At 57.2% G+C, this 25425-nt stretch overlaps 4 protein-coding genes and 2 pseudogenes across 4 annotated transcripts, besides 2 other annotated features; all 6 read left to right on the top strand.

Annotated features, from left to right (window-relative positions):
• Positions 1 to 220: 220 nt before the first annotated feature.
• LPMP_270990 (hypothetical protein) lies at positions 221 to 3043 on the top strand (the record flags this gene model as incomplete). The annotated part of the gene is made up of 1 exon (XM_010701886.1): positions 221 to 3043. One exon carries the CDS (start codon positions 221 to 223, stop codon positions 3041 to 3043), a length of 2823 nt encoding a protein of 940 aa, XP_010700188.1.
• A 1383-nt stretch (positions 3044 to 4426) lies between these two features.
• Positions 4427 to 5566, top strand: LPMP_270980 (hypothetical protein; the record flags this gene model as incomplete). Its single annotated transcript, XM_010701885.1, has 1 exon — positions 4427 to 5566. The coding sequence occupies one exon, from the start codon at positions 4427 to 4429 to the stop codon at positions 5564 to 5566; it is 1140 nt and encodes a 379-aa protein (XP_010700187.1).
• An 883-nt stretch (positions 5567 to 6449) lies between these two features.
• Positions 6450 to 7295, top strand: LPMP_270970 (hypothetical protein; the record flags this gene model as incomplete). The annotated part of the gene is made up of 1 exon (XM_010701884.1): positions 6450 to 7295. One exon carries the CDS (start codon positions 6450 to 6452, stop codon positions 7293 to 7295), a length of 846 nt encoding a protein of 281 aa, XP_010700186.1.
• Positions 7296 to 7534: 239 nt separating this feature from the next.
• Positions 7535 to 7992: a repeat region.
• A 2203-nt stretch (positions 7993 to 10195) lies between these two features.
• Positions 10196 to 10675, top strand: LPMP_270960 (annotated as a pseudogene).
• A 2666-nt stretch (positions 10676 to 13341) lies between these two features.
• Positions 13342 to 18981, top strand: LPMP_270950 (ABC transporter, putative; the record flags this gene model as incomplete). The annotated part of the gene is made up of 1 exon (XM_010701883.1): positions 13342 to 18981. The coding sequence occupies one exon, from the start codon at positions 13342 to 13344 to the stop codon at positions 18979 to 18981; it is 5640 nt and encodes a 1879-aa protein (XP_010700185.1).
• A 4447-nt stretch (positions 18982 to 23428) lies between these two features.
• Positions 23429 to 23651: a repeat region.
• A 1072-nt stretch (positions 23652 to 24723) lies between these two features.
• Positions 24724 to 25134, top strand: LPMP_270940 (annotated as a pseudogene).
• Positions 25135 to 25425: the final 291 nt, after the last annotated feature.

Raw genomic sequence — 25425 nt, 5'->3', positions numbered from 1 at the left:
AAGGCATGCACGCTCACCACACAAAAGCTGCCAACCATCTCGGCAAAGAGAAGCGTAGCCGTGACTGAGAAAGCGGCTGCCGTGGCTGCCTGCGTTATTGTTGTTGTTTTCCATGTCGTCTCTCGTGCGAACAAAGCTCAGTGCCTCACTCCTGTCATCCTCTTTGTTTTCCCTCGCTTTCCTTCTAGAGGATCGTCAACATCGCTAGCGCTGCGGTTTTATGTCGAGGTCCATCACCAAGGGGCAGCAGCACACCACTGACGTGGTCAGTGGTGCTCGAAATGGATTAACTAGCGGCGGCACCGGCGGTGGCGATGGTGCGACCAGTTTCTCGAAATCTAAAGCAGCGGCCATCTTCACCAAGGGGCAGTTCTACACAGCCGAGGAGCTGCTACCGTACATCAGCGAGGAGGAGAAGACGACCCTGAAGCAGGAGGTGCTCAATAGCATCAACACTGAGCTGCTGCTCAACACAGATCTTGAGGTGACTGTGCCACGTCTGCTGAGGTCGTGCCAGAACGAGTCACGTGAGCTTCGGCGCGCTATGAACTCCATCGCCTTCTCCCAAATTGTGGAGGCCCAGCGCGCACTGCAGATTGTGAAGAACAACTACGGTAAGGTGCAGGAGCTGCGGGAACTGTTTCTCAAACAGGGCGACCTAATTCAAGGCCTCGGTGCCGACACGCTCAGCTACAGGCACCTGCGCCAGTTGCACTGCCTGCGCGACAACGTCAGCTCCGTTATCACCTGGTCGGAGGCGCTGAAGGAAGTGCGCTACGGAAATCTGTACGTACTGGTGGAGCAGCAGTTATTTAGATCCATGTACGACCGGCTGCGAAAACTGCAGCTCATCCGCCGCACAGTTATCACAAAGGCTGGTGCGCGCTACCGCAGCTTCCAGGCGGTGTTCGAGCCGTACTTTGAAAAGCTAGACGTCATCTTGTCCATGTTTGTGAATGAAGTCTACAAGTTCCTGCGTGAGGACGCGATGCTGATTGCAATTCAGAGGGCACTTGAGGATGACCCGTCCGATGGTGCCTTACCCAGTGGCATGAGCTTCGCTGGTGGCGGCGCGAGTAATGGCAACGACGAGGCACCAGAGCCGTTTGAGTCCCTGCGCCAGTGCATCGCCATCTGCAGCGATGAAATTGAGAGCCCCGTCTTGAACTTTGGTAGCGACGGCGTAGAGACGGAGTCGCAGATAAACGTGGACGCCGTCTACTCAGCTATGGCGAAGGGCATTGCCCAGCTGTGGGAGGAGCAGATCATGCAGGATGTGACGGACCCTTTCGGCCAGATCTCTCTCTATCTGGAGCAAATCAAGAAGGTGGAGCCACTGCTCGGTGCCTTCGAGCTCACGCTGTTCCCACTCTCCACTAAACTCCCCGTTTTCAGCCTCGTCGTGCAAGCTGTGCATGCCGAGGTGATGAATGTGATGCATGGCTTTGCTAACTCAGGCGCCGAGCTCGAGGCCAACGACCTCATCGAGGCGTCGCTTTTAATTCAGTGGTATCAGGAGATGATGGTGACAAACAGCTACGCCCAGTACGTCGACCTCTCCGCGACTGATGAAATGTCGGCGTCCTTCATGACAGCGGCTGTTGGTGGCTTGTCGGCGCACTTGACGCGACTCTGCCGCGCGTGTGCCATAACAGTGTGCAGCGACCCGAAAGGCCCCACTATTCTTCCCTCTGGCCTCCCTATTACGACCGGACCGGTGGATGTGTTCAGTGTGTTGCAGCAGTCTCTGGGTGGACTGAACACCTCTATTGATGTGACTGTCATGCGACAAATTGGCAAGGCGTGCGCCGACTCTATCTCCGCCTACCTTGACGAGTGCAAGCAGCGCAGCGACTTTGACTACTGGGAGGACGACAACAACTCGCTTCCGAGCCCGCAGCCGGCTGAGGAGTGGCAGCAGCGACGCATGCTTTTCCTCTACGCCTTCTGCAACGACTGCAGTACTATTGAAAGCAATCTCGACACGGTGGAGCTCAAGTTTGCGTCGTGCTGGGACTATGACAACTCCGGCGGCAGCGATGACCATGGTGACGGCAAGTCTGCGGGGGCTGGCGGTGATGATGGTGACACCTCCTCTACACCCTTCCAGAAGGTGCAGAATGCGCTGCTGGAGGACGCGTTCTACTACCTGGATGAGATTGCCGCGCAGGTGGAGCGGATTGTGGATGGCCAGTGGGTGAAGGTGTTCCGATCGGATGAGTGGTACACGGATGCAACCAACCCGGTGCAGCTCATCGTCAACACCGAAGCGGAGTACATTGACGAGGAGTTCGTGATCATGCTACAGGAGCAGCGCTCTCGCAAGCTCACGCGGCAGATGCTTATTCGCAACGTTGTCAAGTACATCAACACCCTCGTCGAGTTCCTGGCCGACGCGATTCGAAACCCAAAGAAAAACACAGTGAACAGTTGGCTCGCCTTTGTGGACGGCGTGCAACGTGACATGGACATCTCTATCACCATGTGGAGTGAGCACATATCAGACCAGCAAGGCCGGCTACTCGACCTCGCACGCCGCGCGCTGGATGTCATGAAGCAGCTGCTCACCGTAAAAAGGCCGGTCGACTTTGGCTATCTCCTGCAGGACAAGCTGCTCGACGACTTCGGTGACTGCCCGACGTTTGTCATCCGCTTCTGCTTTGAGGCGCGCAGTCAGGAAATCGACTACGAAACCCGTGAGCGGCTCATGGCCGTTTGGGAAGAGCGGACCACCTACCAGAAGCGCGACAAGAAGGATATGCCTACTGTGGGCTGGAGTCAGGCGCCATCGTTCCTCGGTAACGTTGACCGCTCCCTCGCCGAGCTTGATAAGCCATCCGGTTTCTTCGGTCGCAGCACCAAGAAGAAGCGCGCTGCGGAGCAGCAACAGAAGGCGATGCAGGAGAAGAGTGCGAAACAGGCGGCCCGCCAGGCTCGCCGTGACGCAGACACTGCTGCGACGAAGCTTATTGTGCCGATGGCAAATCCCAAAGCCAACTCCGGCGCTGTGGAGGTTGTCTCCCTGGCGGATATCTTGAAGTGACTAGATGTGTGGCCCGCGGCAGACGGTGGCGACAGGAGGAGGAAGGCGAGCGCCACAGTACCGTTCCTTTAACCGCTTGCCAGCCGCGCTATTGCCGTTGCCCCACTTTACGCCTTTTCTTGTCTCCCTCGTTGCTCTCATACGAATGGACGTCGTCGTGTTCCCCCCCCCCCCACACACACACAACACTGGTGTCCTGCTGTCTGCTGCGCCTGCCTCGCCTTACACGCTCTTCTGTCATTTGTGTGCGTGGTGGTTTTCATTGTCTGTGGTAGATCGTTCCCCTATCTCACATTCTGTGCTTAACTTGCCGCTTTCCCATCTCCGACGCTGCGGCTGCCGTTTTGCTGCTCTCCCGTTACCGTCACTCATCGCTTCACAGTGCCGTTTCCTTGTTCTCATCTCTCTTGTGCACCCAGACGTGTGTCTTGTGTGTCTTTACTGCTGTCCAACTTCCTTTCATGCTGACCTCGCTTGTGCCTCTCCTCCTCCGTTGTTTCCTCAGTCCCGCCACCCGCGGGGTATTCGCGTTATGGGCTCATTCGTGTGTGGGGTTGTGCCGCGTCTCGGTATGTCTGGGGTTCTTTTACAACTGCGTGATTTTTGGTGTTGCGTTATAGCGCCTTTTGCCTTTTTTTCCCTGCCGTACACGTTGCGCTTCTTTATATGCCCCCCCCTCCTCCCGTTGAGCTGCTTTCTACCTCATTTAACGTAAACACACTGAGTACACGTACACGCCTGAACGTTGATCTCAGGATGAGTTAGGGACCCCACTGGCTCGCTCCCCAGTCAGTGGAGTGTGTGACCGTCTTGCACTAGCGCTGGGGGAGGGGGAGATGTTAGCGCACACACCCAAACACATGTTGAGCGAGAAGCCAGCGTGAGCCTGTCATGTACCACCCCTCTGGCAGCGGCAAGAATGCATGCTTGTGTTTCATGCCAGCAACGCGGCCCTACAGACTTCTTCGTGGCGTGAGGTGACACTGTTGCTCTCTCCGCACGCATGTGCGTCTGCTGAGACCGACAAGTGTCGTGACATCTTTTTCCTCTTCCCATATGACAGCCTTCTCCTCCTCCCTCTCCCCCCCACTGTTTCCCCCCCTTTCCCTTTCCCTTACTGAGGGGCGACTGGCGCCTCTCCTGCATCCCGGCCTTTCATTCTTTGCTCTTTCTTTCGTGGTTGTGCTACCTTGCCGAAAGTATGGCGTGCACTGTGCACGCTAGTAAATCTCTTCTCTCTCTCTGCCGAGCACCACCTCGAGCCAAACGCATTCGCCCCGCCTGGCAGAGACATATGTGTACCAGGCGCACCTTATCGGCTCACACCACCGGTTTCTTGGTGTAGAGACACACCCGCCCATCCTGACCCCCTCCACAGAGGACATGCTGGCGGCAGCTCAGCTACGCACGCCGCCGTACCTCGTGGATGTGGCGGCGAACCTGACCGACGGTGTCTTTCGCGGGATGGACTGGAAGGGCAACCGTCTTCGCGATGACGACTTTGACAACGTTTTGGCCCGCGCGCAGGAGCGCAATGTTCAGCAGATCATAATCACTGGCACCAGCCTCGCCCAGAGCGTCAAGGCCATCGCGCTGTGTCGACGGTACCCCGATCGGCGGTTGCTGTGCACTGTCGGGGTGCACCCGGCGCACTGTGGCGAGTTTCTCCGTCCTCTGGACCTCAACGAGATTCGAGGCGTCGCTGAAAGCGACACATCGATGGTAGTGGCACACCACAACAAGTCAGCCGCCGCGTCAACGGCGAAGCAGGAGGAGGTGTGGGCTCAGGAGCGCCTAGATTACTTGGTGAATCTGGTGAATAAGAACCGCGACGTGGTCGTGGCGGTAGGCGAGATGGGCATCGACTACGCGGAGCTCACCTGCTGCCCGCGCGAGGTGCAGGAGAAGTACTTTGCACGTCAACTCACCGCCTTTGCCCCGCTGCAGCTGCCGTTCCTCTTCCACTCACGCGGGTGCGGCATGTCGTTTGTGCATCAACTGAAAGACATATGGACACGTATCGCCGCTGATGCAGCCGCGACTGGGGCAGTGCCGGATATTGAAGGCGCCCCCTCACCATCGGTCAATGCGCAGTTACGCGGCGTCGTACACAGCTTTAATGGCACACTGGAGGAGCAGGAGGCACTGCTGTTGATGGGGCTGTACTTGAGCGTGAACTGCAGCGCCTTCCGAGAGGCCTCCCTGGCCGCGCAGGTGACTTCGATTCCGCTGGATCGTCTGATGTTCGAGACGGACGCACCATGGTGCGACATGCGGTGGAAGGACTACGGCGCGCAGTTTGTGCGGACCATCTTCAAGACGACCAAGCGCAATAAGCCGTTCGTGATGGGGACGTGTCTGGAGCGGCGCAACGAACCTTGCCATCTCGTCCAGGTCATGGAGGAGTATCTCGGCTGCAGGAAGGCGTGCGCCACCGGACCTGAGGATCCGTTGTCGAGGATGGATGAGGCGACTCTAGTCGCTGCCGTGTATGAGAACTGCAAGCATCTCTTCCACCTGTGACTTTGCGAGTCCATGGCGGCCAATATGAACGCGCCCTTACGTCTCTCTCTCTCTCTCTCTGCACGCCTTTTAAAAAAAAATTTTTTTTGCGGCTGATGCGCCACCACCGCAGTGCGCTCTCTCTCCTTCATCGCACGACTCTCTGCTAGCGTGTGTGCATTTGTGTCCTCTGCTCGCCGCTTGCTCACTTGTTCAAGTGCAGCGCGATCAAAGGTGGAAAGAAGACAACACTCAGTCCGATCGAATCGCAGAGGGTAGCAAGTGACCCCGCGAGGGCGGGAGTGGATCAACGCGTGCTCGTCTGATACGCCACCCAGACCCCATCGAGTGTATGCGTGACTGCTTAATGTTACTGTCTGCGGAGAGTGGCCCAGGTCGGACGGTTGCGTTTCATGATCAGGCAAGCCGTGAAGAGAGGGAAACAGTGCCAAACGCAAAGCGTACGTGCGTGTGCAGATTGTTACTGAGTACGTGCCAGCAGACTCATATTGCTGCACATGTTTAGGAGTGGCACGAGGGCGCCTACGGACTGCTCCAATACATGCACCGAACAACTCGCTGACGCTATACTTACCTACCGTCTTCTTTGCTCTCTTGGAAGAGGAGAGTCACCACCTCGCATCGGGGTCGCATTGCCACACAAGCTTGACTGACCGGCGTGTGTCACCAAAGCTTCTCTACAAGATACCAGCGGACCGAAGAGGGCAGGCGGCGACGGCTGTATCCTCGTTTCACATTTTCTCTCTTGCACCCTTTCATCGAGAAGGCCCATGGATGGCGTGTGTCATGCCACCCACCTCCCTCCTTCACTTGCAAAACTAGACATCTGCACACACCCTTCCCACTCATCCTGTTGTCTCTTCTCGCTCCTCGCTCCCATTCAATGAAGTGTGATCGAAAAGAGGACAAGGAGGCGGAGGTAGGAGGAAGTCGCCCCGGTTCCAGTGACCACCTCAGGATTTCGACCACTACTTTACCCAAGCGGCGCCGGCTGGTCAAGGGCTCTGAGGTCGGACTGCCGCTTCACGCGTCTGTCATCGAGGAAACGTGCGAAGTGGAAGAGGTACACACAGTACTTGTGCGCTTTCCTTGCTTTGACTTCTTCCGCCATGTACGCGTCTGCGAGCGCACTCGAGACCCGCGACCCGCTAAATCCAGCGATGCTGTCAAGGGCTCGGCGACTCCTGCACGCGAGTTACCAGACGTCGTTATCTGTGATGGTGGTGCGCCTCCGATCACCTCGTCGCACGGCGTTGCCGAGGCCACCTTCGCCCCCGAAGCCGCACTCTTTATACCAGGGACGCTCGAGACGGACACGCCGCAGCTCTTGCTGAATGCCGGAACCCCATGTGAGATGCGATTCGAGGGGCAATGGACTGAGGTGATTGGCGAAGGCGCCTCCATCACAAATCGTGCCATTGTGCATGTCAGCAGCAAGACGACAGGAACTGCTGTGCCACCTGCGGCGCTCCCCCTGAGCTCTTCCGCAGTAGTGAGCGACGCAGCGAAGTCTCCTGAGCCTGCCTGCCTCAATGTCGAGTCGTTGCCTGCATCTTCATCTCAGGCAACGACGACGCCTGCTCAGCCGATTGCGAGTTTACTGACGCACACGCTTGCCGGTGTCACCGCCGACGAGGAGCGTCGTCAGCGAGCGGAGCAGCGGAAAGGTTGGACCTACGATCGCATCGACGTGCCCTCAGCCGTCCTCGTCATGCATCGCGTGCGCTAGGACAACACGTAAGCCGCACAGAGCTGCTTCGGTGCAGGTGGAGAGAGAGGGGTACAGCGCCGACATGGATGCTGATCCGTCAAGGTATCCTTGAGCTGATCTCCATGCCCATGCAGTACCGAGGACAACCAAGTGAGACACGAACTGAGAAACAAATAATGCTGTGTTGCGCCCCTGGCCCACAGTTGGTACTCGCAAGTCCCACGGCAGTGATGCGCCTTTGCTCGTTTGGTAACGCTTTTTCTCTGTGTCCACTCGCTGCCGTAGGGCGCGAGAGTTGAACGTCACTGTACCCCGGCTGTCCCAGGCCTCTCTCTCTCTCTCAAAGTACAAAATAGTCACAGGCCCACGTCTCAGTGCAATAAGCTGACTCCCTCATCTGAGCACATTTCCCTCTGTCGCCAACTCTACCCATCCACTTCGAAGGCTGCCTCACAGCAGCTCCCATTATGCTGGTGGCTACCCGGTGTCTCCCTCAGGGTGACACAGGTCTCCCCCTCTCCACACACACCAGTAGGCAGTGAGAATGCGGTGGAGTGCGCTCCAGTGACGCTGGCACTCTGGCCTCGCTACGTCGTGGGTGCATGACCCTGTCGCCATCAGAGGTGGCTCGGCGCAGTGGCGGGGAGGGGGTGGGCTGCGTGGCTACCCCCGAGAGCAGGGGAGGGAGGGGGTGGAGGCACTGAGCCCTGGGGTGTTGCCCCATGATGAGGTGTCGTCCCGTATGACGTGGCGCGTGTGGAATGGAATCGCAAAGGTGGCACTGTGTTCTGTTGGCAGTGGACATGCTGCGCTGCATCGAGGGCTGAGGGTGAGGGGAGCGCCGATACGGGGCAATCTTGACTGGCAAAAGCGAACGTCTGTAGTGCACCCCCAGCTGCGTTCAGCGCATTCTTGTCTTGCTCGCCACATATGTCGTTTCTTCATTCTGGCCACTACTGCGGCTCCTCTCCGCTCTACTCGTTGTCGCTCTCGCTCTGAACACTCTACAAATCCTCACCAGCACAGGCCTGTGGGTGCACGCACCGACTTTCTCCGCTACCCTTTCCCATACGTGGAAAGGGTAGGAGGGCAACAAATCAGCAGAGCCCAAGGGAGCACTTGGCGAGCATTCAGAAGACACACTGCGTGACGACTGGACCGGTGCCGTTTAATGCCGTGCGCGTGGGTGTCCCTTCCCTCCTCCCCATACCCTTACAAACTCTGTTGCTGCGACGGACGCGACAAACGCCCTTTTCGCGCCAACGCCGCGCTTGCTGTCTATGAGATGGTCCGCTCGAGCAGACGTGCACAAGCCCTTTTGCACAACGGCTCCAAATCAACGCCCCACTGATCCCCCACAACTGAGGCTCCCTATGAGACACCCGAGCAGGACCCCCACCTCCCCTGCTTCTCCCGCCGTCCTCTTTCCCCTAATTCACACGCGCTAGCAGACAACAGGGAGAGTGACGGAGGACGCCAGAGTTGCGTACACGCGCCGTTCTTCCTGTTTTCTTTCGGAACTAACGCAGCAGCGCGAAAAGGTCTCCGCTCTCCATGCGTGACAACACCCTCACTGACGGCTTGCTGGCTTGGTTTTTTTTTTCTTTCGCCGTTGCTGTTTGTTCTTCCTCCACGTGGGTGGCCTCGCGTAGGGGTTTTCTGTCTTTTGTATTCTCATTCCCGACTCACCTCCCTCACCCTTGAGCAGCGGTTTCTCTCCCCCTCTCTGCCTCCCCACCTCTAGCGCTGGAATGTTTCCCCTGTGTGCATTATGTTTATGTAGTCAACTTATCTCTCTCGTGTGTATACCACATTCTGCGCTGCTCCCCCTTTTGTTCACCTCTTTCCCTCCACCCCCCGCCCCTCAGCAATCCATCACTAGAGACATGTGGTCAATTTAACCATTTATGCCTTCTTTACTCGACTGATCGCCTCTATTGAGTGACACAGTGGGTTATACCATCTCTTTTTCTCCCGATTCGTATTTCATCCCCGTAGTGCGTCACTGTGTGGGCGCGTGTGAAGCCCGCCGCTGATTCCGACCTCTGGGCCTCTCTCTTTCCCCTCGCTTTTATCTACCTCTCTCTCCTGCTTGGGGTGCTCTTCTGGTACGCTTCTCCGCTCTTTGGTCAACAGCCTCTCTCCCCTCCACAACTCTCCCTTTTTTTCTTTCCTTTCGTTTGAGATTCACTTGCTGGCTTACGCGTGCGTTCGTCTTCGCTCTCTGTCTTTTTCTGTGTAAGTGCATGTGTGTGCGTGCTGGTCTTGCTCGGGGGGGGGGGGGAGGGTAACTCGTTATTTGCGTGTGGGCAGTCGACGTCTTCACAAGATGTGGAGAGAAGGGTGTAACGCCCTTTCACTGCCTCATTGGGCATTGTGTGGGGTGAGGGACGTCATACGACGGCTGCTACACACCACAGTGTGGGGCCATCGACACAAATTCGAAATAAAAAACGTTTTTTTTTTGTTTTCGAATTTGTGTTTTTCTGCCCATCCAAGTGTGCTCCTCACTGCCTCATAGGTGCGCTTAAGCGCAGTTCAGCACGTCTTGACACCACCCCCTTCTGCACGCCGCCTCTCTTCTTCTTTTCTGCGTGGACTCGCGCGATGGTGTTCTCGTTTCGTCTTTAGTTTCCTATCAATTTTTCTGTCTGCTGTGAGCACCTGGTCGACGTTGTGAATTTTCACTTCTCCTGGCTTTTTCCTAGTCCCCCCCCTCTCTCTCTCCCTCTACGCATGTGCGTTTGTTCGTCGTTCTGTCCTCTTAAGCCTTGACTCGTCTTGTGTTTTTTCTTCTCCGCGTCGTCTCTGCGCTCTAGCCTCACACATTTGTGTAAAGATTGCTTTGGTCTTCCTGCTGCGGACTGAGCTAAGCAGTTTTCCGTTCCCTCGCTTCAGCGCAGCTTTCCATAACGAGCATGATGTACGCATCAATGAACCAACTGTCTTCACCTTCGCGCATTACGACATTGCCCGCCGGTGCGGAAGACGACGTGGACGCGCTTACGGTGGACGGGACACTGCGGTGCATTGGCGACAAGACGCATCTGAAGCAGAAGTACGGGACGGGGTTCGAGGTGGCGGTGCACGTGGCGGACGAGTCGCCGGAGGTGATGGCTGGGGTGGAGCAGTTCTTCGAAGAGGAGTTCCCGTCGAGCGAGCTGACAGAGGTGCGCGTGAAGCGCTTCACGTACCAGCTTCCGAGCACTGTGCGCCTGTCGAGCGTGTTCACTGCGCTGGAGCAGCAGAAGGAGAGGCTGCAGATCCGCGACTACAAGGTGGCGCAGACGTCCATTGAGCAGGTGTTCATGCGCATCAGCGAGGAGGCGGAGCTTCAGCAGGAGGAGGAGCACCGGGAGCGCATGCAGAGCAAGAAAAAGTCGCTTTGCTTGTGCTAGGGCTTGCTTACCGAACGGAAAAGGTGGCCACGTTAGTGCACGGGAACTCTACGTGCAAACTGCTACACTTACGATGAAAGTGGTTAGACTCTCTTTTCCGCGTATGTGTGATGGGTGTGGTTGCACGCCTCCTTACTGTTTGGCAGTGCCTTTGAGGGGTGCAGAGTGGATGTTCGTGCTCGTCTTGCTGGAGATATTGCATTGATGGGCATTTTTTTTTAGGTGCCATGGAAAGCGTAGGAGGTGCACGCACCCACACAAGAGAAACCCTTCATTCTCTCTTATTCTGTCCCTTTGGTCGTTGGCCTGAAAAAGACGCCTCCTACGCAGCTGTTCTTCTCGCCACTTCGCTCTCCCTTTTAACTCAGAGACAGCACACCCACACGCACTCGCGCAGAGGACACCGCAGTGTTTTCTCTTGCCCGGGTGACTTCGGTATCTCCCCCCCCTTCCCCAAAGGCGGAGTCGTAGTGGTGGTGAGTCGATGGCGCTGCCTCTGTGCGTGTCTTCCCCTTTGTAACTCTTCGCTTTGCTGCTTGTGCCCAGGTACGAACCAAGGCGAAACCAAAATAAGGCACACGATGTTCACGCTCGCTGCGGTGGTCATTTCCTTTTCTCGCCACCCTCAGTCTACCCTTCACCATATGGCGAGGCAGGAAAAGACACGAATAATCTGAGACAACAACCATAATGGCCTTCCCCCCCTCCTTCCTGGGCCCTCCACACATACACACGTACGAAGCACAATGCGATGCCGCTTTAACCGGGGCACTTTTTTCTTTATTGAGAGGGGCGGGGGGATTTTCTCCTCGTGGGCGCCTTCTTGACGGTTCATTCTCCCCGCCTGTACTGTCTTATCCCCCCCTCTCTCCCTCTCTTCCTCTTTCTGCTTTTTTTTTTTTAGATCTCGATGCGCGTCGTATATCAGCTGAGATGGCTGCTGATACCTCTGAGTGCCTCTGTGCAACGGAGTGTCTCTCTGCGTGTGTCTGTGCTTAGCATCTCCGCTTTCATTTCTACTTCGGTATCTCGACTTGTAATGCAGAGTATGGGCTCGACATCCTCCTCCCCCTACCTCCCCCCACGTACCTAGTGGATTCCCATGAGAGGCACATGTATTTGCTGTGGCCTTCATTGAGAAGTGTGCGTGGGCTTCGTGGGAGCGGGTACCTGCGTCGAAATAGGGACTGCGTGTTGTATCCGCACTTTAATACTCTCGAAACTCCACGTCGGCGGGGGGGGGGTATTCCGCGCACGTAGGCGTTTGTGTGAACGCGAGCATGCTCATGTTCGTTTTAGGAGGCGCTGACGTCTGGGGTTGCTAAGTGCGCCTCTCCACCTTTTGTAGCGATTCCTCGAGACCCGGAGCTCTACTCACGGGTCCCGCCGTCGATGTGTCTCATCTACTTCGTTCTCTTCTCACTCTCCACCTCTCGCTGTGAAGTTGCGTTCTCGCCACGACACCACACATACTCGCTGTATCTCATATCCACGCACACCCATTCAGTCCGATTTCACTACCCACGCGCATTTCTTTGCACTCCTCCTGCCTGCCTACCTCCAGCAACTTTCAGCGCGTACTTGACGCAAATTAGTGCGAGCCTGTCGATCACCACCCAGAGGCAGGACCGCTTCCGCACTTGGGCGTGCGTGCGTGTGTTCCCTCATCGCCTTCCTTTCTTTTTCTCCATTCTGCAGAATAGCTGTGTTAGACTTCCCTCTAACTGCTCGTTCCTCAGTCACCACGTACCCCACGAAGAGGGACTGAGTGCGTGCACGTCTGTGTGTGGGTGTGCAGGGCTAAGGCTGAGTAGTGCACCTCTACTTGTGTTTCATTCTCGTTTTGCACTCCTTTTTTTTTTTGCCTCTTCCTTTGAGGAACTTTCCCTTTGGGGTTCCCCTTTCGCTGGATTAGTTTTCGCCCCTCCTCCCTCCCCCCTCCTTAAGCTTCGTACCCTGTGTTGCAAGTGTGTTGTCGTGCGTGTGTGTTCCAGCTTTGAGCTTGTGCACATTCTTCAGGGCGCACCTTGCTCTTCCCCCCTTCCCCTCCCCACCTCTTCTCCCCTTTTGGCGTGACGGTAGAAGGAACTCCGGTGCGCCACAAGTAAGTAACACGCCCCGCCGCTTCTCCTTGTGTTTGCTTCTGTGTAGCGCTCCTCACCGGTATTACCGCCCTTTTCGTTGTTGTCGTCTCGCCTGTGTCTCGAGTCTCGGTCTTGTTCCGGCGTGTTTTTTTTTTTCAGTCACCTGCCGCTGTTCTCCTCTTCTCCGGGCGCTCGTTTTTTTTTTTCGCTTACTTTTCCAGTTTCTCCCTTCCCCACCCCTCTTGTACAGCTCTACGGACTCGCTCATTACCGCGCTTTCGTGTCTCTTTCATCTTCGGCACACCAGCCCTGCATCCCTCTTCCACTCTTTCCGAGAATTAGCAGTGTGTGTCTGTCGCTTATGCTTGCACACGTCCTCTCCCTCTCCCACATACTTTCTTGTGAGTTCGGCGAGACTGAAGCGTCTGGCTGTGCAGAGTCGCTGCAAAAGAAACCGCGAAGGGGTCGTTGAACGCACATGCTGTTGGTGCTGCGGCTTTATATCCGCCCTGGAATTCACGAAATCAGCTTGACGTGTGAGCGCCTTCGCGCTTCCGCTGTACCCCAGCTTCCTCTACTAAAATGCTGGATGTACGGGAATTTCAGTTCACAAACCCTCTGCACATTGAGAAGGAAAGCGCCGACCTGGTGCCCTGTGGTATCCTCGAGGAGTGGGCTACTCCGTTGAGTCAAGCCCCAATGACATTACCGTTGGCCGACAAGCTCTCTTTCTCCCCTACCTCAAAACAGACGCCAAAGTCCCTCTTTCCACTTAACCAGCCAGGTGCACGATCCGAGGTGACCCTTTTCCGCCACAACCGCGAGGCCGCCGGCGAAGTAAAGCACTCGGCTTCTGTGGTAGTAGAGGACGTGTTTTCTCCGATGAGTGCCGGGGGTTCAATGATTTTGCACTCTGGCGAGCACATAGCACAAGCCGCTCCGCTGCACAAAGGGGGAGTGAGAATGGCTGCGCTCGGAGCCAGGGAAAACGCGTTGCCGCTCACTCTCGAAAGTGACGAGAACGACGTCGAGATGATTTCACCGGCTCAAGCGAATGGTGAATACAGTGTCTTTCACCGCAAGGCGAGCACTACCAAAAGCAGCGGTTCCGCCAACAAACCGCTGCCGCGCCGTGGTCGGGCTGGGTGCTGTCAGCAACTCGGGCACACCATTCTGCGCGTGTTGATCCTGATGAAACGGGAGTGGTGCTCGACGCTGTGCGAGTTTCTTGTCCCCATCCTCTTTGTTATCGGCACCGTTGCGCTGTGGGCCGTCTTCGGTACCACAAGGGGTGACGAAGTTCTCTACTACTCTCCCACAGGACCGGATACGGTGTCCGCTATAGCCGCAAACATTAGTAGCTCCCTGTGCTACAATGCGTCCTTGACGAGCAGCATCGCTGGCTTGACGCCGTGTCTGGCGGGAAAAACATATGACTGCCCTAACGGCCGCGGCATCCCTATTGGCTTCTGCTACGATCCACCTCTCAAGAATTCTCTATCACAGCTCCTCCTAACCGTGCCAGTTTCCACATCACCGATCTTGTCGCTGGACACGCTCATCGCGTGCCAGTGGGTGACCATGGATGGGTCGAGGGGAACCTCAACGCCGTTCTCCTACGGCGGTCTACTGTACTTTGCGCCGAACACGCCGGAGGTGGTGTCGTTGGTGTCGTACATGAAGGCCCAGTCGACGCTCTTTGATAACGCGTACGGCGGCACATTTGCGACGGCAGCGGAGGCTGCGTCACACGTCGCGTCGTTGACACAGAGCGACCCGCCGACGTGGGGCATTGTGGAGGTCGACAGCTACACGGCCGATATGTTCAGTGTGAAGATCATGGTTAACTCATCAGCCCTGCCAGCGACGTCGGACAACATCCTCAGCATGTACCTTGGCGGACTCGACACGACAACCGACTCACCGTACATCTTCTCGGGCTACACGACACTGCAGACGCTCGTGTACAATCACTACATCACGAGCGTGCTCGGCATATCGACCACGAATCCGCTGAGCTATACCCCCATGCCCACGAAAGCGTACGACGCTAGCTCCTTCTTGTCGACCGGCGCCTCCCTGGCGCCGCTTATTTTGGTGCTTGGGTTCCTGTATCCTGTTTCGCAGCTGACAAAGCGTATTGTGCTGGAGAAGGAGCTGCGCATTCGTGAGGCCATGCTCATCATGGGTCTCTCCGAGTGGACCATGTACCTTGCGTGGCTGGTGGTGTATGGTGTGTGGTACACTGCGGTGTCCATCATCATCACGATCCTCCTGCACTTCACATACCTGCCCAAGAGCAGTGCCGGCTACGTCTTCTTTATTTTCTTGTTCTTCTCCTGGTCCACTATCACACTGTCCGGCGCGATCGCAGCTATCTTCAGCAAAGCCCGGCTGGCGGCCATCGTCGCGCCTCTGATCTACTTCGTGATGGCGATTCCGCTCTTTGCGATACAGCGCGCTGGCAGCGGCGCCAAGACGGGCATCATGATCCTGAGCCCGAGCGCACTCGCTGTCGGCTTCGGGCTGCTCTTCGAGCATGAGGTGCATGGCGGCGCAGGGGTTAGTGCGCTCGCCTACTTTCGCGACGAGCCGAAGCTGATTCTTGTGTTCGTGTTTCTCGCTGTGGACATCCTTGTGTACCTGCTGCTGATGCTGTACTTCGACTGTGTGATCCCAAAGGAGTGGGGGACGACGAAGAACCCGCTGTTCATCATCATCGACCCTGTGCGGTGGTGCTTCTGCCGGCGCCGCGCGGACGACGACTACGACGTTGAGGACGGGCGCGCGGCGGACGGCGTGTTCGAGGCGATGGACCCTGCAGCGGAGGCGGCGGCGGCGGTGCGGATCTGCGGGCTGCGCAAGACGTTCAAGCGCGGCAGCAAAACGTTCGTTGCGGTGAACAACCTGTACTGGTCGCTGAACGAAGGCGAGATCTCCGTGCTGCTGGGGCACAACGGCGCAGGCAAGTCGACGACGATGAACCTGATGACTGGGATGCTGGAGGCTGACGGCGGCGACTGCTACGTGTACGGGCACTCGGTGCGCCACGAGCTGGGCGCTGTGCGGCAGGAAATTGGGTTGTGCCCGCAGCACAACATCCTGTGGCCACGGCTGACAGTGCGGGAGCACCTGGACTACTTCGCTGCGATCAAGGGGCTGAGGGGGTCTGAGAAGGAGGATGCGGTCCGGCGGCTGCTTGTTGCGGTGGACCTGGAGGACAAGGAGCACTACATGTCGAAGGCGCTGTCCGGTGGGCAGAAGCGGAAGCTGTCGGTCGCCATTGCGTTTGTTGGCGGGAGCCGGCTCTTGTTCCTGGACGAGCCGACGGCTGGGATGGATGTTGGCGCGCGGCGACACACCTGGGGGCTGCTGAAGGAGATGGCGCAGTGCCACACGATCCTGCTGACGACGCACTTCATGGACGAGGCCGACCTGCTTGGCGACACAGTTGCGATCATGAGCAAGGGGCGGCTGCAGTGCGCGGGGTCGAACATGTTCCTGAAGTCGAGGCTTGGCGTCGGGTTCGTGCTGACAATGTCTGTTGTGTCGCACGTGCGGCGTGGGCCGATCGAGCAGATGGTGCGGGCGCTCGTGCCTGCTGCGGAAGGCGTTGGAAGCGGCGCGGGCGAGGTTGCGTACCGGTTGCCGATGGCATCGAAGCCTGCGTTTCCCGACCTGCTTGCAGCGGTGGAGGACGGCATCCCCGGTCTTGGGATCAACGCGTACTCGCTCTCGGCGACGACCCTGGAGGAGGTGTTCATCAAGATCGCGGAGGGCCTGGATACGGAGTGCGACGCGGACGCGCTTGTGGTGGAGGGGACGGCGGAGGCAACTGAGGCTGTGTGGGACGTGGAGATGGAGACGGGGCGGTGGACGCGGTGGCGGCTGCAGCTCCGCGCGATGATGGTGAAGCGCCTGTGGAACGCGCTGCGCGACCGGCGCACGCAGTTCTTCCAGATCGTGTGCCCCGTCGCATGTGTGCTGCTCGCGATGCTGCTGACGCTGGTGAAGCTGTTCAGAACGTCGACGATCACGCTGAGCAGCGACGTGTACGGGGCGGCGGTGGACATCCCGCTTGCGAACTGCGAGGGTGTGCTGGACGTGGTGACACCCTTCTCGCCGAACGCGCACATGGATATCTGGACGGACACGCCGAGCGCCTCTGCCTTCTCGGCGAAGCTGAACATGACGTACAACACGCACGCGAACGAGCGCTACGGCGGCATCTCGTGCGCGGTGGCGAGCGGCGGCGAGCTGTACCATAGTGTCTTCTACAACACAACAGCACTGCATGAGGTCGCCATCGAGACATCCAACGTCTTTGCTGCCTACCTTCACGCGGCAACTGGTCGACCTGACATGAGTGTTACGACCGCCGTCTCCCCTCTCCCCAAGACGTCGCAGCAGCAGGCGGTGGAGTCGTCCGTGTACGCGATAATGATTTCTGTCATCATCATGATCCCGTTCACCTTCATTCCTTCGACTTTTGTGGGCTGGATCGTGAAGGAGCGCGAGTGCAAGGCGCGGCACTTGCAGAACGTCTCTGGCCTGAGCTTCTACGTCTATTGGCTCGCCAACTTCTTGTTCGACCTCTGCTCGTACATCATCACGATGTGCCTCGTCATTGTTGTCTTTTTGGCTTTCGGCCGTGACGAGTACGTGGCGTCGAACAACATCGGCGCAACGTTTGTGGTGCTTCTGCTCTACGGTGTGTCGGGCATCCTTATGGCATACGCGCTCAGCTTTGCCTTCGATAGTCATTCCACTGCGCAGAACGTCGTCATGCTTGTCAACTTCATCATTGGCTTCCTGCTGGTTCTGGCGGTGTCGGCGCTGACGCTGAGCGAATCAACGAAGAAAGTGGCCAATGTGCTCCGCTGGATCTTCCGCATCGTACCTAGCTACTGCGTCGGCGAGGCAATCAATAACCTGGCGTCGCTCAAAGTGTCCCGTGCGTTTGGCATCAACAACAGCGCGTGGGACATGGACGTTGTGGGGTGGGTATGTGTGTACATGGCGATCGAGATCCCCATTCTCGTGTTCATCACGCTGCTGATCGACCACCCCGGGCGGCGGCAGCGCAGCCAGCGACTGTTCCACAACCCAGACGCTGCGGCGGAGGCGATCGAGGACGAGGACGAGGACGTTGCCGCGGAGCGCCACACGGTGCTGACGGGCGACGGGCGCGAGGGAGACCTCGTGCGCGTGCTGAACCTTCGGAAGGAGTACCCGAACGGGAAGGTTGCTGTGCGGAACGTTACGTTCGGCGTGAAGGCCGGTGAGGTGTTTGGGTTCCTCGGGACGAACGGCGCTGGCAAGACGACGACGATCTCGATCCTGTGCCAGGAGTTCTGCCCGACAAGCGGGCGAGCCTACGTGTGCGGGAACGACATCGTGACGGAGAGCAGCGAGGCGCTGCGATGTATCGGGTACTGCCCGCAGTTCGATGCGTGCCTGGACCTGCTGACGGTGGAGGAGCACCTGTACCTGTACGCTGGCGTGCGCGGGATCTCGTCGCGGTCGTGCGACCGAGTTGTGCATGGGCTGATGAGGCTGTGCGGGCTGACGGAGTACCGGAGCACGAAGTCGCACGAGCTGAGCGGCGGTAACCGGCGCAAGCTGTCGGTCGCCGTGTCACTCATTGGCGGGCCGCGCGTTGTGTTCTTCGACGAGCCGTCGGCTGGCATGGACCCCGTCGCGCGGCGTGGGCTGTGGAACGCGATCGAGACGGTGGCGGACAACTGCTCCGTTGTGCTGACGACGCACCACCTGGAGGAGGTGGAGGCGCTTGCGCACCGCGTGGCGATCATGGTGGACGGGACGCTGCGGTGCATTGGCGACAAGACACATCTGAAGCAGAAGTACGGGACGGGGTTCGAGGTGGCGGTGCACGTGGCGGACGAGTCGCCGGAGGTGATGGCTGGGGTGGAGCAGTTCTTCGAAGAGGAGTTCCCGTCGAGCGAGCTGACAGAGGTGCGCGTGAAGCGCTTCACGTACCAGCTTCCGAGCACTGTGCGCCTGTCGAGCGTGTTCACTGCGCTGGAGCAGCAGAAGGAGAGGCTGCAGATCCGCGACTACAAGGTGGCGCAGACGTCCATTGAGCAGGTGTTCATGCGCATCAGCGAGGAGGCGGAGCTTCAGCAGGAGGAGGAGCACCGGGAGCGCATGCAGAGCAAGCAAAAATGCAGCTGTGACTGTCTGGGCTTTCTGCGGAGGTGAGGCGAAGGTTTGAGTGGCTGTGTTAAGCGGATGGGTGGATGGATGTTTGCATCGTTGTTGATGCCTTTTTCTTGCCCCTTATAGTGGCTTTAAGTGAAGCTAGTGAAGGGCATGGAGCATGTGTAGGGCAGTCAGGTCCTCTGCGCAAATTACAGTACAATGTGCCTCGCTGCAGACGCTTCGTTCTCTCTTTTTTTTTGTTTCCTCTTAATGGTTCTTCTCGGCTGTATCGTTGCATCGCTGCGCAGCACACGTAGAGCTGCGCGCTTTTGCAAGGCATACGATTTGATTTGCTGTTTCTTATTGGTGTGACGCTTTTGCCGTTCACCCACCGAGGTTGTAGATCGCGCACTCCTGCTCCTCTTGTATAAGCATCGTGGCAGGCAAGCAATATGGAGAAAATGTGATTGCTCAGTCGTGTGAGAGAGAGGAATGATGGATGGAGAGAGGCGCCGTGAGTGGAAAGCTGGAGGGAGCTACAAGAGCGGCGTTGCCTCGTGGTGTGCAAGGGGCCCTCTCCTCATTACGTACGCCCTTTTATTGCCTTTCGATCTATTCTGATAGGAGCGAACAAACACTAACGTGCCCCATTTGTGCTTTCTTTCACCTCCCCCTTTGGTGCTGTGGCTCGTGTGGTATTGCATCCTCGCTATTCCTTCCCATCTTTGCGTCAGGGTCGGCGTCCCTAGGCTCACTCTATACTGTGCAAGGAGCAGTTTTACTTCTTCTTTGAATGCGTTGACGTCAGTGCCTGTGCGCGCTCTCCCTTTTCAGCTTCTCTGCACCCCCGCAAAAACCCCGACAGAGTGGGCAACAGGAAGGGGGACACTCTCGCGTGATTGACATGTGTTTGGGCTGATGGTGCACGTACAACCTGTACGCTCTTGGTTGTCATTTTGTTTTACGAACATGTAGTCTCTCTCTCATCTCTTTCTTTGGTTTTACACTCCCCTTTGAGTGATCGACGCTGATGAATGATACGATCGGGGGCGCAAGCCAAGCACGCAGACACTTTGGGTATACGCGCTTGCGTGTATGGCTGCTCATGTATGACTTCCCCCCTCGTTTGTGGACTTGTTCACGTACTCGTGTTGTACTTTTTTTCTTGAATGAGGCAACAACGCTCCTGATGATGGCCGGCCACCTCGCCGCGTGGTATCGAGCGTCCCGTACCCCCTCGTTGTGGGGAGGACCAGCGACCTGCCTTCGGGTATATGGCCGTGCGGACCGTTTGCCCCGGCGGGCCGGACCTGGCTGGGCTGGTGCTGTGCGGAGGGGGCGTGCGGTCGTGGTGGGATGCGTGGTTGCTTGCTGTGGACCGCGTCGGTGCTCGGCAAACGCTGCGGGCAGGGGTGCGCGCGAATCCGCCTCGGCGTGCGTGGAGGCAGTGTCCCCCGCGTCCGGGTAGGTGTGGCGCGGGTCGCCGGGGGGCCCCGGCCCTGGGGCCGGCAGCTTCATCCCTGAGGGCTCCCGGAGGCCGGGTTCCAGCCGCGGCTGTAATGCGTATGCCGGTGTTGGCCCGCCTGTGGCGGAAAGAAATGCGGAAACTACCAGAGTAATTAGGAAGTATAAAAGAAGGAGCTTTACGGCTCCGAGAAGCGGATGAGAGAGGAAAGGCGACGTGCGCCACGTTGGCCGTGGTTGTGACGGTGTCAAGGAGTGGTTTCCACATGATTCGGCTATGGTTGTTTAGCCGTTTGCTGTGTCTTTCCCTGTGACTGCCTCCATTGGCCCTGAGAGCCACTTCACCGTCTTTATGGCTTGATTGAGTCGTTGAGGGTCGGGCATTACGGCGTTTGTCTTCCTCAATCCTCTGTCCGCATCTTTGTTCAGCACTTGTCAGGATTGTCGTTTCATTTTTTGTTTTTCTTTGTGTATGTCAAGGTATGTGCGTGCGTATGTACGCTGTTGTGAGCTCTGATCTTCAGATTCATTCATTCATTCTCTCCGGAGGATCGTACCCGAGTATTCGAGTATCGTGTTGCCTTGTGCACCCGTCACTTTTCAGGCTTTGATTCTCCTTCCCCATTCTCTCCCCCCTTTCTCTCTCTCTCTCTCGTGCTTTTTTTTTTGTATGTTTGTTTATTCAGCCAATACGGGCGGTTCTACTTCTCTCGTGATTGCCTGTGGTTCCATCTGTTTTTCGTTTTTATTTTGAACTTCTGTTCTCGATTCCCCCCCCCCCACCACACACACCTGCTGTTGTTGTGATTCTTTTTCCTGAGCTAACGTAGCGGTTTCATGTCAAAAGCCTCGTCCTGATGGAACTCAGCCTACCTTACTCGTAGAAGGCTCGATGCTTCCTCCCCCTCCTCCTCCTCTCCTGCTGCCCTTGAGTTTCCCTCTCCTTAGCCCCATCAGACCATCCTTTTTTTTTTTGCGGTAGTTGCCGAAGTTGCAAGCGGTTTGCAGCACCCGTTCGTTGCGTGCGGGTGCGGAGTTGTGAGTTTCTCTCATTGATTTATTTACCCCTTCTTGTGTGTGTGCGTATGCGTGTGGGCTCCCCCACCCACTACCTCCCTCTCCATCTCTTCTCACTTTTTGTGTTTTTTTTTTTGTTGTTTGCGTTCCGAGGACCCTTACCGGCCTTCTCTAATCTACTTTGTCTCCTTCCTCCTTACATAACTGCCCCTCCCCCCTTCTCCCCCCTCTCTCTCCCTCTCTCTCGCCTTCGCTCTCGTGCTTGTTTGGGGAAGGCCCTTTCGTTCTTCTTCCAACGACCTCTCGGCAAAGGCGGATGGGATGGGATGGGAAGAAGCTCTGTGTAGGCGCTGCAGTGAGTTGCTCTCTTTCTTTCCGATCTTCTTACTGATAATACATATTTACTTCTCTGTTGTGTGGTTCTTTTCTCTCTCTTTACCATTTTCTGCGCGATGCATCAGCAAACAGAGCAGGGGGATCAGCTGCGATAGGCTCTGGTACATTGCGAACCTATCCAAGGGAGGTGTGTGCTCGTATGGGGAGTGGACCGCTAAGCACAGGAGGTAGGGAAGACACTCCACGCCGCCTTTGACTGCGGTGCTCCAGCACGCAGAGGAGAGAACCAGGAAGAAGTGCAGTCGCGTGAGTTTCTCTCTCTTTCTGTGGGTATGATGTGTAACGTCTGTTGCTCGTCGCGTCAGGGCAGAACGACTTGCTTCACTGTGTGTCGCACTGTTGTAGGTTATTCCACATTACTATGTGTGATTCGATGTGTGCGTCAGTGCGTGCCTGCCAGCTGAGGGGCCTGGACCTCTACTTTGCTCGGTCCTCAAAAAAGTAAGTGCTGCTATTGCCAGCAGACGAGGAAGAGAGAACAGCTCCTGGACTCACACACACCCACACACACTCAGACACGCCAACACAGACAGAAGCGCCGACCGACTCAGCCCCGTACACGGAGATGGCGTAAGTCACACGTATGTACTCTCAGTTCATAGATGTAACATCGCAGAGCTTACCAAAGACGCAATTTTTTTTTCCTCGCTTCAGCGATCTTCTAGCGCACCGGCACAACGAGGCTGTTGCCTTTGCACTCTTCTTCCGGTCAGAATCGTCGTATGGAGGTGCTCTTCCGTCATGAGGCGACGAGCGGGTGTTGAAAACACCAATGAAGGCCTAAAGGAGGTAGTGGGCGCTGAAAGGCGCTGTCTGTCTTTATGGCCAGCGTATCCCGATGCGCGCTTGCAGGCCTGCGAGCTGCTGTTGCACCCCTTCACTTTACTTGCCCCTCTCTCTTGTTGCGGGCATTGACGCTCACCTGGCGCGGAGAAGCGGTGGCCGCCACACTCCATCGCCGCTTCTGAAGGCGTACACCTAAAAACATCCAGACATTATATACTCACTCTGGCACGTTTCTGGTTATCTTAGCGCACTCGCTTCACCATCTTGCCGCTCTCGTGGCGTGGCTACTGGTGTCGCTGATAGCTGAGTCGGAATGGAGTTTGAGCGCGGCCCAACGAGATGTGCACCGGAAGTGCCTGCGCCATCTGTCTCTTACCCTCTCATGGCAGTGGGGGCAATAAGCCCGTTGGCGTCATACACAGCGAGTCATGAAGCGTCTAAGCATTCCCTTCGAGCAGAGCACCGTTCGACTTCACGTGATTCAGCCCATTCCACTGAGGCTGAAAATCCGATCTATCGACAGCTGCAGAGGCAGCTAAAGGAACTAGAAAGGCGAGAAGCAGCCCTCCTGTACTCGGAGCAGCTTTTTCATGAACGGGTCGCTGCGTGGGAGAAGCGATGCCGGCTATGGGAGGCACAGTATGCTGAGCGACTGGCTCAGCTAGATGGACGTGAGGCACGCCTCGGGGAATTCAGTAGCTGACGCTGCATCTCACGGAATGCAGAAGTAAGCACACTGGCACGTGTCCACTGCTCATTTCACTCGCCAGTGTTACGTTATTCATCAGCGTTTTTCTTTCTTCCCTCCCCTCGTTCTCTTACTTTACCCCTCATCACGGGGCAACACCCCAGTGCTCAGTGCCTCCACCCCCTCCCTCCCCTGCTCTCGGGGGTAGCCACGCAGCCCACCCCCTCCCCGGCACTGCGCCGAGCCACCTCTGGGGGCAACAGGGTCATGCACCCACGACGTAGCGAGGCCAGAGTGCCAGCGTCACTGGAGCGCACCCCACCGCATTCTCACTGCCTGCTGGTGTGGCACGACAGCGGCGCTCTACTGCGTGTGGTACCTCCACGACACACCAGTGACTCTCGTTGGAGGAACTTGTTTAAGGAGTAAACTGCTCGTGGACTTCAGCAGGGGTATTACCTGCGGGTGAAGGTGCTGAAAGTGTGCCAGGGGTAAGCGCAACGCATGGCGCTGATGCGCTTGTGCCGCTGTGCGAGACGACGACGTTGCTGACAAGAGCGGCGGCTTCGCTAAACGCGAATGGTGTGTCTCTTTTCTTTTTTTTTTTGCTCAGCTTCCTACCCTCTCTTCATCCTGCTCGATGCCTTGCAGCGACAGCGCCGCGACATCGTTGCTGTTCGCGCCTCTGTCCCCCTTTCGGCCCTTTGTTGCTGCAGAGGCTCTCTACACTGAGCTGTGTCTTTGCTTTTGGGGGCACTGTCGGTGCCTGGCTGAAGTCCTCTCTCTGTGCGCGGTGTCGCAGCCTGACTTGCGTGGCAGCGAGGAGGTGTCCGCCTGTGCCACAGCGGCGGAGGCTCTAGCGATTGCTGGCGCGGTGGAGTGGCACAACTTCAGCCGCTATGCCCGCGACAGATTACCACCGTCGAAGCAATCGTATGACTCACCTGCGCCCACCGCTGCCGAGTGCCGGGCAACGTCGCCGCTTTTGCCGCTGATGTGACGTTGTGTGCACGACTGCGCGGCGGAGCCGAGCTCGGTGACACCACAGATGAGCAAATGCCTTCAGCCGATTCGGGAAGTCCTGTCCGACGTGTGGCGTCTTCAGCTCTTTGCAAGTCACTTCTGTGGTCAGCTACCCCTACCAGTCAGATGCGATCCAGCGCAAGGGCGCCCTGTGGTGGCGCTTGCAAGCGGCCCTCTCAGATGCTGTTCCTGTGGAGCAATGCGATCCTCTGAGTGGGGAACAGTCTATGGAGTCAGATCAGGCCGCATTGGAGCCGGCTGTGGGTCATCTGAGGGCCAGCTTACGCAAGAGGCACTGGTTTGATAGCACCGCGCCTGGCCCGTAGCGGTCGCTTTGCTTTCGGCGCGACACCGTCAGCTCAATGTGTGCGGGCGACGGCGCAGCACCGGTGGCGAGTGGTGCTGGGGAGAGTGCGATGACTTCACTGATGGAGACCCACGTGCAGCGACTTCTCCCCTGCCACCCATTGGTATGCGACAGCCCCAACAGCAAGCAGGCGCCTTTCTTGTGCGGCGTGCGACTTGTCGTCTTGACACGGATGCACGTTCTCCTGCTCGAGAGTATCGTCGTGTTTCACCCACAGCTTTTCTCGCCTGCGTGCCCGCAGCAGCTAAGCTGGATGCAGACGCACATAAGAGCGTACGAAGAAGGGCTCTACCTTGCGATACCACCGACAGAATGCCTTTACAGCGAAGGCATTGCACGCTCGATAGGGTTGCCACCAAGAGCGGAGAACAGGCTTCACGGCCTACTCGCCGTGTTCCTCCTGCGAGAGCTTGATGCCGCCGTATTTGAGCTGATGACGTGGTCGAAAGGCCCTTATATTCTTGCACCATGAAGCTGCCGAGCTTTCACTCCACCAGTTTTGTTTTTCCCCTCTCGTGCTTCACGGGCTTGTTCCTCTCCCAGGACTCCCACTTGTTCGCGGCGTGGTACGTGTGAGTGTAGGCGTTCCTCTCTCTCTCTCTTTCGTCTCCTTCTAAGTCGATACCGATGAGTCTATGCGTCGGGAGAAACAAAGGGCAGCGCTTTCCTCTGTGTTGCTGCGTTGCCACATGCGCAGACACTGACCTTGCTGCTCCTTTACCGCTTTTTTGTTTGCTTGTGTTTGCGTCTCGTCGTTTCAGCT

This window comes from Leishmania panamensis (assembly GCF_000755165.1).
Source record: "Leishmania panamensis strain MHOM/PA/94/PSC-1 chromosome 27 sequence".
NCBI classification, from domain to species: Eukaryota; Euglenozoa; class Kinetoplastea; order Trypanosomatida; family Trypanosomatidae; genus Leishmania; species Leishmania panamensis.
Note: the sequence above shows the minus strand (reverse complement) of the source record. Positions and strands in the feature narration are given on the sequence as shown.